At 46.3% G+C, this 12,928-nt stretch overlaps 1 protein-coding gene across 1 annotated transcript in view; it reads right to left on the bottom strand.

The window, feature by feature from the left end:
* LOC109483988 (cytoplasmic dynein 1 heavy chain 1-like) overlaps positions 1 to 12,928 on the bottom strand; it is an 82,257-nt gene that overhangs the window by 30,992 nt on the left and 38,337 nt on the right. The window contains 15 exon segments of the mRNA XM_019787145.1: positions 1,184 to 1,417; positions 2,134 to 2,301; positions 2,834 to 3,037; positions 3,293 to 3,514; positions 3,954 to 4,113; positions 4,325 to 4,410; positions 5,094 to 5,246; positions 5,473 to 5,685; positions 6,288 to 6,471; positions 6,815 to 7,055; positions 7,849 to 7,960; positions 8,268 to 8,401; positions 8,908 to 9,190; positions 9,840 to 10,034; positions 10,685 to 10,870. Coding sequence (XP_019642704.1) covers positions 1,184 to 1,417; positions 2,134 to 2,301; positions 2,834 to 3,037; positions 3,293 to 3,514; positions 3,954 to 4,113; positions 4,325 to 4,410; positions 5,094 to 5,246; positions 5,473 to 5,685; positions 6,288 to 6,471; positions 6,815 to 7,055; positions 7,849 to 7,960; positions 8,268 to 8,401; positions 8,908 to 9,190; positions 9,840 to 10,034; positions 10,685 to 10,870 — 2,775 coding nt within the window.

Below are 12,928 nucleotides of genomic sequence, written 5' to 3'. Positions count from 1 at the left end.
AAAGTCAGTGAACAAGAATATTAGAAGCTTTGTTGTTAGTATGTATGGAAAGAACGGCAGACTCTGGAACTTGGGGACAACTGAACCAATGTGAAAGTACAGTATAGTAAATACATGTCATGTACTAATGAGTTACATTCTGATCTGGGTATATTACACCTTGTTTAACCTCTTATGAAGTTAAGTGTTTGGGTCAATTATTCCTATGGTTACTTACAAGGGCTGGCGATGACAATGTTTAAATTTACAGAATCTGATTGAGGTCTTACTAATTCCACAGCTCTCATTTTAAATAGGAAAATATGAGAGCCAGTATACAATGACAATTGAGAGAACCCTGTTCCTTACAGTGATTTTTCTATTGCTGCAGTTGGAAAGGACTGCAAGGTAAGCTAAGCTGTAACAGAAGGGAACAGTAACTGTTGTGACATCAAGCGCATAGTGAATGGCCTAGTAACTAAACCTACGTTCCCAAGCACAGATGAACACAGGAACAAGCTTGGAAACAGATAACCACACAAGAGTTGGAAGGCAACTCAGTCTTAACCAACAAAACGTGTTAGTGGTAAGTTTGTTGAGCGCACCAGAAGCACTCCATAAACAAAGCAGCTGTAAGGAAGGAAAAAGTCTGAAACAAAAACCAGGTCATACATAACACATGCAAACCAGTTTACCTCCAAATCATGCAGATTGGCTGGTAAGCCCTGCTATAGAGAGAAAACAACATGTCACTACAAAAATATATCAACTAAATCAATATAAAAGCAAACCATGTACCACTCTAGGTACATGTAGTCTACTAAATGTAAGCAAGACATGCTATTATACAAGAAAATTTCTACAAATCTCTTTCACAGCGCTATTATTAACAAGAGTACAACATCTGCATCTACATGGCCTCCTTCAGTCCATATGGTAACAGCCCTACATCCTACAGCTATGCATGAACAGTCCTATACGAGAATGACTGTCTCTGCCACATAGGGCAGCTACAAAGTAAGCATCACAAGGGGGAGGCCAGAAGATCCACACTGGATCAGCCTAGTCCCGTGTTCTCACAAGAGTAGGCCACTTCGTGAGGTCTTCTACCTTTCAAACAGTCACTATTGATTGAAGAATATTGTACTAACTATGCATTACAGTCAAGAAATGATAAGCGCTAAAACATATAATCATTTTTTACCTCCATGTCGGGCAGGGCGCGCAGGGCGCTGAAGAGAGTCATGGTCTTGCCGCTGCCCGGCGGTCCGCAGAGGACGAGCGGCTTGTGCTCCGCCAGCCAGGTGTACAGCAGCGCCTCGTGCCGAACCGTGTCCAGTGTGGGTACCACCACGTCAGGCGCGGCCACCTTGTGGGTCTCCACCTCCACCTGCGGAACCTTCGCGTTCCATGGCAGCCAGTCACCTGTGATGCTCACCTGGCGGACAGGTAAAAAAGGTAAAGGTGGTCTCGTGGTTTTTTTTCAGGCTGTAGGGGTAGCAGGTTAATCCACTGCGTCTAGGGAGGCCAACAGTGGTCAGATACGTAATGCATACATCATTCAAGCAAAAATATGTGATCAAAATAGCTTTAGTCAGATGCCTTCACATACAGGTAAGACTATACTATAGGCATAGCTTTAGTAAGACTCTACTAAGGAGTTATCCTTTGTAGATAAACAGCAACCTGCTCCTGATTAATCCTGCTACCATGGTCCAGGATGGGAACACAGCAGTGTACAAAATACTTTTTTGAACCAGGTTGCCCATCAGAATTTTATGTTGCCCCACCTATAAGTTAACTTTCCTCAAATTAAGTAATGTTACATACATAAACCTTTAACAATATTTCTAACAGCCTTTAGTTAACTGATACTAGTAAGAGCCATTAATACCTAAAATAAAAAAAAACATCTGAGTCCTGCGTACAGTGGTGCAAGCCAAGTTGGCATGATTTGGGGGGGGGGGGCATTCTTAAAATTCAGGTAGCACACTGGGCTACCTAGGTTCAAAAATAGGTTGCCCCAAGTAAAATTTTGTTGCCCGGGGCAACTGGGCAACCACGTATTTTGTACACTGATACAGGAAAAACTCACACACCTATACCACAGTTAAGAGTTGTGAGAATAACACATTGAGCAGCCTCCTTGCTCACCTCGAAGTCGATGATGGGTATGCTTGGGTTGGGCGGCAGCGGGATGGTCGTCACTCCGCGGATAAACGTGCCCATCTCCTCCCGAACCCTCATCTTTGCATCTCCCACCAGAGACCACAGCAGGGAGTGCACCAGCATCTTCGGGATGTACTTCTCCAGCTGGTCAAACTGTCATGGCAACGGGCAGGTAAACAAACAGGTAAACATGTAAACAACAGCAGGGAGTGCACCAGCATCTTCGGGATGTACTTCTCCAGCTGGTCAAACTGTCATGGCAACAGGCAGGTAAACAAACAGGTTAACATGTAAACATATAGCCCTAACCTAACCTAACCTAACCCTAAAACCAAGCCCTGACACTAACCCTAACCCTGGCCCTGACCTTAACCCTAGCCCTGGCCCTGACCTTAACACTAGCCCTAGTCCTAGCCCTAGCCATAGCCATAGCCTTAACCCCTGACCCTAACCCAAGCCCTACCCTAACCCCAGCCCTAGCCTAACCCTAGCCCTAAACCCTAACCCTAGCCCTGACCCCAGCCCTAAACCTAAACCCTAGCCCTAACCTTAAACCCAACCCTATCCCTAACCCCAGCCCTAAACCCTAACCCTATCCCCAACCCTAAACCCTAACTCTGACCCTAACCCTAACCCTAACCCTGACCCTAACCCTAACCGTATACCAGTGACGAGTGTAGCTTACGGTTAGCGGGAAGTCCGGGTGAGAATGGTTGTACGCCAGGACGCTGCGGACAGCTTCGTTCAGCATGGAGAAGAGCGATCCCAGCGCCCGGAAGCGCGTGTAGTCCATAATATGCTCCTGCTGTGCGGCGAACTCCAGGCAGCGAATGACGAGGCCGTCCGAGGTGAAGAACTGAGTCAGCAGGTTGGCAACGTCGCGCTGGAGCTAATCACGCAAAATACAACTATAATTAGTGGAGCTGGGGCACAGGAACAATGTTTGAACCTATAGCTATGGATCAAGTATCTTTCATTACAGGCACAAGAATTTGGTTGCTTCAGTCTGTTTTCCCACAATTGTCGGTGATGACAACTGAAAAAATACATCAGAACCTTTGATGCAGAGAAGTATTCAAGATCATATATCACATCTGTGAATTAAAAGTAAACGTACCTGTAGGACAGGTGAGAGTGAACGTACCTGCAGGACAGGTGAGACCTCCTCCTTGTCGGCCTCCTGTCCCTGTCCGTAGGTCCTCTCCTCCTCCCCCTCCTCCACGGGGATGTTGCGCAGGCGAGACAGGAAGTTGTCGAACACCATCTCGGTGGAGAGGACGTCCTCGCTGAACCACACCATGCCGCAGCGGCTCACGGTGGCCAGCGTGGCGTACTTCAGGTCCTGCACCTCAAACATGATCCGCACCTGTAAAGTAAGGACATGTGAGATGTTAGCACTCACTTAACCCTACCCCTAACCCTAACCCTAACGCTAACCCAGCGTGGCGTACTTCAGGTCCTGCACTTCAAACATGATCTGCACCTGTGAAGTAAGGACATGTAGGACATTAGCACTCAAGTACTCACCTAACCCTAACCCAGGGTGGCGTACTTCAGGTCCTGTACTTCTGTTGGGATGCTCTTCCATTTACAAATCCTAAATTTCAAGTCAATTCATTCACTGATCTAAAGTGACATGAATAGAAGTTGAAAAGCTCTGACTATCTTTTAAGCAAAATTAACAGACTCCAATAGGTTCCTACTTCAATTCCTACTGGTGGCTACTGGTGGAATCGCCAATTCACCCAGACTCTACCCTGACATGTATACTTACATTAGGAGGGATGCTGAGGCATTCTATATACTTACATTAGGGGGATGCTGAGTCGCTCTCCGTTGGGCAGAGTCAGCAGTTTGTTGTCGTCGAGCACACTGTTCAGGTTCTCCACCCACTCCGGGTCCACATCCCCATCAAACACGATCCACTGTCGCTTCTGCAGCTCTCCACGGATGTTGTCAACAATCCTACAAACAAACAAACAAACAAACCATCAAACAAATATAATCACAAAATCCCCATCAAACACGATCCACTGTCGCTTCTGCAGCTCTCCACGGATGTTGTCAACAATCCTACAAACAAACAAATAAAACCACACAAGTTTTTGTCCTTGACTGTCAAGTGAAAATATGTAAATATGAAGTACTATATATCCAAAGTAAAGGAGCGCCTTACTTGCGGAGGATGTGCGTGAACAGACCGTCTGTCCACTCCCTGGTGTTGGGGTCCAGTGTGCCGTACAGCTGGTCTTTACTGATAGCCTGAAGAAACAAAAACAACAATTTAAAAATGTCCGCTAATGCAATAAAACTATTCTGTACAACTGTTTCGCAATTTTCCTTTCTTTAAGTTACTAGAAGATTCTTTCATCAGTGACAAGTTGGAAGGATAAGGATACTGACCTCCAAATTTTGGATGGCTATCAGTCCATCTTGTTCCTTTCTTTAACTTTTACAAGGCAATGATTTTCAAATCGACAGTGTACTTTTCAACAAATTCACCACTTATCATGGCCTGTTTTGGTCAATATTGCCCATTGTAAGATACTATTTGATATCAGCCCTACAGCTTCGGCTATGCATGGCTGAACAGTCCTATACCAGAATATCAGTCTCTGCCACATAGGGAACATCTGTAAGCTGACTCAGGTCTGTGGCAGACTTCTTTTCTATGGGTTTTCTTCTCTTCTGCGCCGTGCATAAGTCTAGCTTCTCCTGACTTTAGTTGCCTGGACATTTTTTTCATACGCCTCATCAAATTCTGACACCATGTTACTGTGTCAATCACAAGGTATTACAGTGTATCCTAAACTGTCGATGACATGTGAATTTACAGTATTTCTGAATTGCAGAACAAAATGTTTACAATCTGCAATATTGCAGAGCACTGAAGCGAAGTATGTCTACCACTGTTTAATACATGGCATTATAGACTGCATTCTGACCTTCGGGTCAATGACATGTGCGACCCCCTCCACTCCCTCGAGTCTCTCCAGAGCCTTCAGCAGACACTTCCAGGCAGCGCTCTTCCCGCTGCCGCTCGGGCCGACCATCATCAGCCCGTGGTGCAGCTGTGAGATCTGGTACACCTGCAGAACCTGCACAAACAAACAAACAAACAAACAAACAAAAAACATGGTCAGCATACACCTGCAGAACCTACACAAACAAACATGGTCAGCGTACTCTTGCAGAACTTAGGCACTTTCCAACTGTAGGTATTCTCAGCTAGTGAATCAAATGGTTGCTAGACTTATGACTGTAACCCAACACCACAGTTTCTGCTCAAAGCACCAGTTACCATGGTAACGTGAGGATTCCTACCTTCTCCACCCACATGGTGCCCATCTCCTCGCCCTCCCCGTACACCAGGTGCATCTCCTGGCAGACCTTGGTCAGCTCGGTGCGGAGGGCCTTCATCTCCGCCCGCGTGTACTGGATGCCTGGGAACACGTCCGACAGCAGGGAGTGCAGCAGGGGGATGTCCTCAGCTACCAGCTTCGGCACCATCGTCTCCATCACACTCTGGATCAGAATCTATGGGTACAACACACAACACAACAGTCAGTACAACCACAGTACAATATCTACAGCTACAGTACAGCAGTCAGTACAGCAGGCTGTGCCACAAGCTTCGGCACCATCGTCTCCATCACATTCTGGATCAGGATCTATGGGCACAACACACAACACAACAGTCAGTACAACCACGGTACAACACCTACAGCCAAACTACAGCAGTCAGTACAGCAGGCTGTGCCACAAACTTGGGCACCGTGGTCTCCATCACACTCTGGATCAGGATCTACGGGTACAACACACAACACAACAGTCAGTACAACCACGGTACAACATCTACAGCCACAGTACAACAGTCAGTACACCAGGCTGTGCAGCAGGGAGATGTCCTCAGCTACAAGCCCCTTTGTCCACGGCCTCTACCAGTTCCAGTAAAGTCAGTGACGTACAACATCTACAGACACTAGTTATCATGAGCCAGACAGTATGACTGTTTACCTCCTGTTCCGGCAGGTTCTCAGCGATGGCCCCCCATCCACGGCCTCTCCCTGCCCCAGTACAGTCAATGCAACATCTACAGACACTACAGTTATCAAACAATGTCTCGCCCTGTGTCTCACCTCCTGTTCCGGCAGGTTCTCAGCGATGGCCCCCTCGTCCACAGCCTCTCCCTGTTCCTTCTTCAGCTCCTTGATGTGCTGGATGCGGTCGCGCTTCACGTTGCCGGCGGAAACCAGCACGCTCTTCAGCGCGCGCAGACCGAAGTCGTAGTGAGACTGGTTTGACAGCTGCTCATCACACAGCCTGGAGGACACCAAGAATGACAGTAACATTGGTCACATCTGTAAGCTTATTGCTGCAGAGTTCAGTTCTTTTCTTTTCTGATACAGTTCTTTTAAACTTAAATGGGCAAAGGTCCTAGGATAACAGGTTCTGTTGGAGGGAACAAACAACAAACTTGCTTGTTTAAAGTAAAAACTTTTGATCCGACACCATGTGACAAGCCTCACTGGGTCAGTCTACTGATGAAGACCAGAATTTCTGGTCGAAAGCTCTAGGTGAGAGAACTTCTTTGTGTTGGATCCAAAGATTTAACTTTGAACATGTAACTACCAACACAGATGAACCTTCATGATAACAAACTTACTTGAAGAAGGGGACGATCTTGTTGGCGAGTTTCTCTGCAGTGCGGAAGCCCTGCGAGTACAGCATGACCTGGGCGATGAGCTGCCGGTCGGGTTTGGTCATGGCGAGGCTGCGGAACAGCTTCTTCAGGTTATCGGGCAGGTTGGAGCGCCCGGCGTAGCCCGGGTTCATCGTGATGAAGATCGCCATGTCAGGGTTCACCTTCACCTGCTTACCGATCAGCTCCACGGAGATCTGCGAGTCTGGAACAACAACAACACACACAGGTTATTATAACAACAAAACACACAAACATTACAGAACAAAGTCTGTGATGGCCTGTAATGTCAGGGTTCACCTTCACCTGCTTACTGATTAGCTTCACCAAGATCTGAGAGTCTGGAACAACAACACACACAGTCACAAATTAATAACAACACACAAAAATTACAGCACAGCGTCTGTGATGGCCTGTAATGTCAGGGTTCACCTTCACCTGCTTACCCATCAGATCTGAGAGTCTGGAATAACAGAACACACAAATATTACTGTAGGAAAGGTGTAAAAGATAAGCCATACGGACATTTGGGTGGTGACGTTAGAGTCTGTTTGACATCTGAATGGCAACGTTAAGATGTTAGAATCTAAGAACAAACACTAAGATTAAAGTCTGTTCTTGGAGTTGAAGTCTAAGTGTTCAGATGCCTTTTTTTGTGCTCCTGCCTTTCTTTTCTCCTATCACTTTTGGAGCTCCATATCGCAGGAGGAATTCAACAACATTCTCACATCAAATTCTACTACTGGATAATATTACAAAGATTATTTCTGGACATTTCAAGTGACATCTGTCACTCTTCTTCAGTATCACTAAAATGAACTGAGGGATCTAGTCCAGAGTTTGAATTGTCACCTGGATGTCTAACTTTCATCAAAGTCTAAATCCATGTTAAGGACCAGTTTAGCCTATTTTTTGTAGGCAACATTAACACAGAAGAGACACAGCAGCACAGATATGAACTTAGCTGTTTGGTTATAAGTGCAGGCATGGTGACAGACCTTGTGTGGATTCCTTCAGCGTTAACTGGATGGACTGGATCTGTTGAGAGACGGCTGACAACATCCTCTCCTCCAGGCGGTTAAACTCGTCAAAACAGCCCCAGGCCCCCACCTGGTGTGAACAGTGCAAAACATTAACATCAGCTTTTTACACGGTACTTAGTTGACATAAAAAATAAATCAGACTTTCTTCCACAAGGTAAGACTCAGCATTGTGATTATCAACAGGTTCGGTTCACTGCCCTCATATCACTTATATAGCTCGATAATGATGTACTGCAGTAGCAAAATTTCGCGGACTGCAAAAAATGGACACACTGGCAGCTGGTGCAGAAGAAAGAAACTCAGCTAATTATTTGTTCGTGGTGTTGACAAATCCGCTGAACAAAAGTGACCACTGAGACTGCTTAGAGGCTCACCTGACACAGCCCCACGAAGATGCGGCCCATGGCCTGGAAGTCGAAGGTCTCGTCACAGTTGAAGACCAGCACGAAGCGGCCGAGCTGGTGACCCAGGGCCTTCACAGACTCCGTCTTCCCTGTTCCTGCCGGACCTGTACAACACAAAACACGAAACAATAAATAAATAAACAAAACATGAAACATGACAATCAGTCATGGTGAGGTACAGCCTGTTGCTACAGTTAACCCTCTCACTGCTGCCCTACCCCATAACGGCCACCTTAGCCAGCAGAGGGTTAATGTCCCTGTCCCTAGTGCTGAAACTGTGGCTGTTATTAACTTTCTCCCTGCTGCCTAACCCCATAGCAGCTACCTTAGCAGACTGAAGGTTAAATAAGACTGTGTGAGTGTGAGTGAGTGTGAGTGAGTGACTGAGTGTTTGAGTGAATAATTGTGTGAGCGAGTGAGTAAATGAGTGAATGAGTGTGTGTCTGTCTGTATCTGTATAGCCGGTATAACCGCCTTTCAGCGTAACACACCAGTATGAGTGAGTGAGTGAGAGCGACTGAGTGAGTCAGTCAGTGAGTGTCTGAGTGAGTGAGCGATTGAGTGATTGTGAGAGTGAGTAAATGAGTGAGTGAGTGAATGAGTGACTAACCGAAGGGCGAGCCTCCGAGCCTCCCCTCCAGAGCCTGAGTCATGGTGAGGTACAGCCTGTCTGTGAGCGGGGTCTGCACCAGCTTGTCCTGCACGCCCAGGTACTCGAAGCCGTAGTTGAACTTGGCGTTGGCCATGTGTATGGAGAGTTGCTGAAGCACGTCCGTGTTGCGGGGGTTGTAGTAGAAGCGCATCTGGCACAGCCAGTTGAAGCTGAGCGGCGAGTTCACCTTGTCCTTCACCAGAGAGCGGGTCACGTCACGCTGATGGACCAACTCTGTGATCTGTGGACGATCAGAGGAACACAGTTTAGCCTAACTTCTGTAGCACCCTAACCCTACACTTAATACTGTAACACTATCTAAGCTTTAATCCTAACCAACTTGTCCTTAACCAGGGAACGGGTCACGTCGTACTGGTGGACCAACTCTGATCAGTGGACGATTGGAGGAACTCAGTTTCGTCTACCTTCTGTAGCATATTGTGACACTCCTGTTCTTACCTAACCCAAACCCTAACCAACTAGGTGACCTGTGTAAGACAATCGGAGGAATGCAGTTCAGCCCACCTTGTTACTGCAGCAAACTTGTCTCGCAAAACTGTCCTCAGTACACTAAGAATTATGCATGAGTAGCAACACTTCAACAATAAAAATGGTCTAGCAAAAGGTCTTAGTGGATATACAAGGCTTAAATGTGTAGACATACGAGCAGATGTTCTAGCTTCTTCCACAGGTGGTTAAGGATAGGGTTGGCCCTTCCTTACCAGCCCATGTGGTTGGTAAGTATATTACTAACTTAGTCTGAATGTGTGTACTAAGTGCACTTACCAGATGTTCCAGCTTCTTCCTAAACAAAGGCGGTTAGGGTCAGGGTTAGACCTTCCTTACTCGTACGTGTATAACTTAGCTTTTGAATATTTACGAATACTTACCAGATGTTCCAGTTTCTTCCGTCTCACCGGCGGCTGTTCCTGAAGGACGGAGTCGGCCAGCACGTTCAAGGTCGCCTCCACGGAGTCCAGCATGACCTTCATGGGCTTGAGGTCTGTGCCGCCGTTGATGGAGGTCAGAGCTTTCTCCACACCCTCCGACCAGGAGACCTGGGCTGACAGCACCACCAGCTGGGCCTGAGGTGGGAATAGACATGAGTTATCAATGATTAGGTTCTTATTATAGTATCCATAGTTATCCATTCTTTTATTGAAACTGTGTAAAGTTGAATGTCATTTTAATGATTGTAAAGCATGTAGGATGAAAATTGTGTAAGTTTAGTGGCATAGATGCCCAATGTCATTTTTGTATGATGTGAAGTCTGTGTATTGTTTTGTCTTATGTTGTTGGAATCCAGGAAGATTAGTCGCACAAAACTTATGGATATCCTAATAAAGTATCAAGTACCATTTAAAAAACTTTCAATAGATATGCAGTCTATACTGCAGGCTCTACAGGTGTTGACACCATACTGCTCTGTTCTGTAACTTTTGTTCACTTAAAGCTTGGCAAGTGAAGATGACAATGGATCAAACATCACATGTAGCTATAACCATGGGTCCCTGACCTAACATTTGTGCACACACTGCATGTACTTGGTGGGGACCTATCGAGTTTAAAATCCAACTGTTCTCTATTAACTTTTACAAGTTACATTAAAAACTCAAAAGTCAAAATCGATGTGTATCAAACACTACACAGTTATGACTGGCTTCCTGACTAGTGTTCCACTTTGTATGATTGCTGTTGCAACAAACATCAAGAATAAAGCCTGTGTCTCCCTGACCTGGTACTTGTCGACCCACTGCATGTACTTGGCGGGGTCCACGGCGCCCTCCCCCAGGGACTTGAGCTCGGTGACGGACTGGGACAGCAGCCGGGCCAGCGTGACTCTCATCTCCTGCTCCACCAGCGTCAGCCACTCGTTTATCTTTGGGTTCTCTTTGATTGACACCGGAGAACTGAAGATCACCTGGGAAACAACATATCAACAGTTACTGTTAACTCTCATCTCCTGCTATCAACAGTTACTGTTAACTCTCATCTCCTGCTATCAACAGTTACTGTTAACTCTCATCTCTTGCTATCAACAGTTACGGTTAACTCTCATCTCCTGCTATCAACAGTTACTGTTAACTCTCATCTCCTGCTATCAACAGTTACTGTTAACTCTCATCTCCTGCTATCAACAGTTACTGTTAACTCTCATCTCCTGCTCCACCATCAATATATGATGACCAGCCCCTCCAACTCTGTCCTACCACTTGCTACACAAAGTAACCCAGCACCACAGGGTGTCTGATACAGCACCAGTTACCATGGTGATAGCCGAGCCATCTGGTCCAGAGTATTGACCTTATGTGTTTAGAGAAGAAAAACCAGAGCAAAAAAATTTTCTCTCTACAATGGTGAACATAATGAGCCACCATGGCATTTTTCCTTGCCCTGCATGTCTGCTTTTTCAGTTGTTTACGTTTTGTGAAGTTTGCTTTTATTGTTGTTTGTGTGAATAAATCAAATCAAGAACAGAAGACTTACTTCCTCGCCTTCCTTGGAAGACAGCCCCTTGACCAGAGTTGCGTCCTCATTCAGCACGATGGAGTTCACGCCTGCAAACATCTTCTTGAAGTGTTTCTGGAGCCGAGCGACGTTCTTGCTGTTCCCGATGATCTCCAACAAGTCCTCGTCTCCCACAAAGTAGAATCTGGAAACACCAACAAAACGTTTGTCGTTTTATGTCTCATTCATGGCTGTTTCAAGCACTACTCCTCTCTGTCATGTGAAGTTTCTGATAATAGCCAACCACATGTTGGCCGGAATAAGTCATTACTACAGTCAAAATGTTACTCAATTTTCATCTATGTTTGTACTCATAGTTACACACGCAAGGATCTATAATTTTAAAAATTCCATGTAGATTCGTCCTTCAACTGCTGCTGATTTACATATAAATGAGAATGAGTGAGTGAATGAGTGAGTGAATGAATGAAGGAGTGAATGAATGAAGGAGTGAATGAATGATTTACCGTGGGAAGGATGAGTGCTCCCGCTCCAGGTACTCCCCCAGGGCCTTCTGGATCTTGACTGAGTGAGTGACTGAGTGAATGAGTGAGTGAATGAGTGACTCACCGTGGGAAGGAGGAGCGCTCCCGCTCCAGGTACTCCCCCAGGGCCTTCTGGATCTTGCCCAGCAGGTCGGCTAACCTCTCCAGCAGACGCTGCACGCCGGGGATGTTCAGGATGTCCAGCACCAGGGGGGCCTTGGCCACCTTCTTCATCAGGCCCAGGAACTCGGTACTGATGCTGCAGAAGAAAAGGGCATAGTTAGCACCAGGGGGGCCTTGGCTACCTTCTGACAGTAGCTTTTTTGAAATAGCCAGTATGTGACAGTAACTGTACATAAACAGCCAGTATCTGACAGTAGCTGTCCTGAAACAGACAGCGTTATTTACCTCTGGAAGCGCTGTGTCTCCACGGGCAGCAGGTGCTTGATGTCTGCGCTGCCGGCGAAGATGCCCTCCAGGTAGACCCAGCGTCGCTGCACGTCGATCCACACGTCGAACAGCGCATTGATGCGGTTCAGCTTGTCTTCCCAGGACAGCGCATCCTCCTCAAACACCTAAAACAGCAGCAACCATCTTTACACACAGGCAAGAGCTTACAGGGTAATCAGCTACTCTAACAATAACCTTTCCCTTCTCTTCCCAGAACAGCGCATCCACCTCAAACACCAGGGAAAATAGCAACCATCAACAGCTTTAAGTAACAGTTAAAAGTAACAGTTAAACAGTTATAACTTGTCCTCCCAGTAGTAAAGTTAAAAAGTTAACAATTCTCTCTCAATTTTACAACTCTAACTTTTCCCTTGACCTTGACTGTAGATGACCTTGAACTGACCTTGTAGTAGGGCGAGAGCTTCATGGCGGCCACGCTGTTGATGTGCTCCTTGACCTTGTTGAAGAGGTCGTCCCAGCCTCTGATCAGCCGGCACTTGTTCTGGTAGTTTACCAGGTCCAACTCATACGTCTGC

The sequence above is a fragment of the Branchiostoma belcheri genome, unplaced genomic scaffold, assembly GCF_001625305.1.
Source record: "Branchiostoma belcheri isolate BF01 breed outbred unplaced genomic scaffold, Haploidv18h27 scaffold68, whole genome shotgun sequence".
In the NCBI taxonomy this organism is placed as follows: Eukaryota; Metazoa; Chordata; class Leptocardii; order Amphioxiformes; family Branchiostomatidae; genus Branchiostoma; species Branchiostoma belcheri.
The sequence above is the reverse complement of the archived record's forward strand: the minus strand, read 5'-3'. Positions and strand labels throughout refer to the sequence as shown.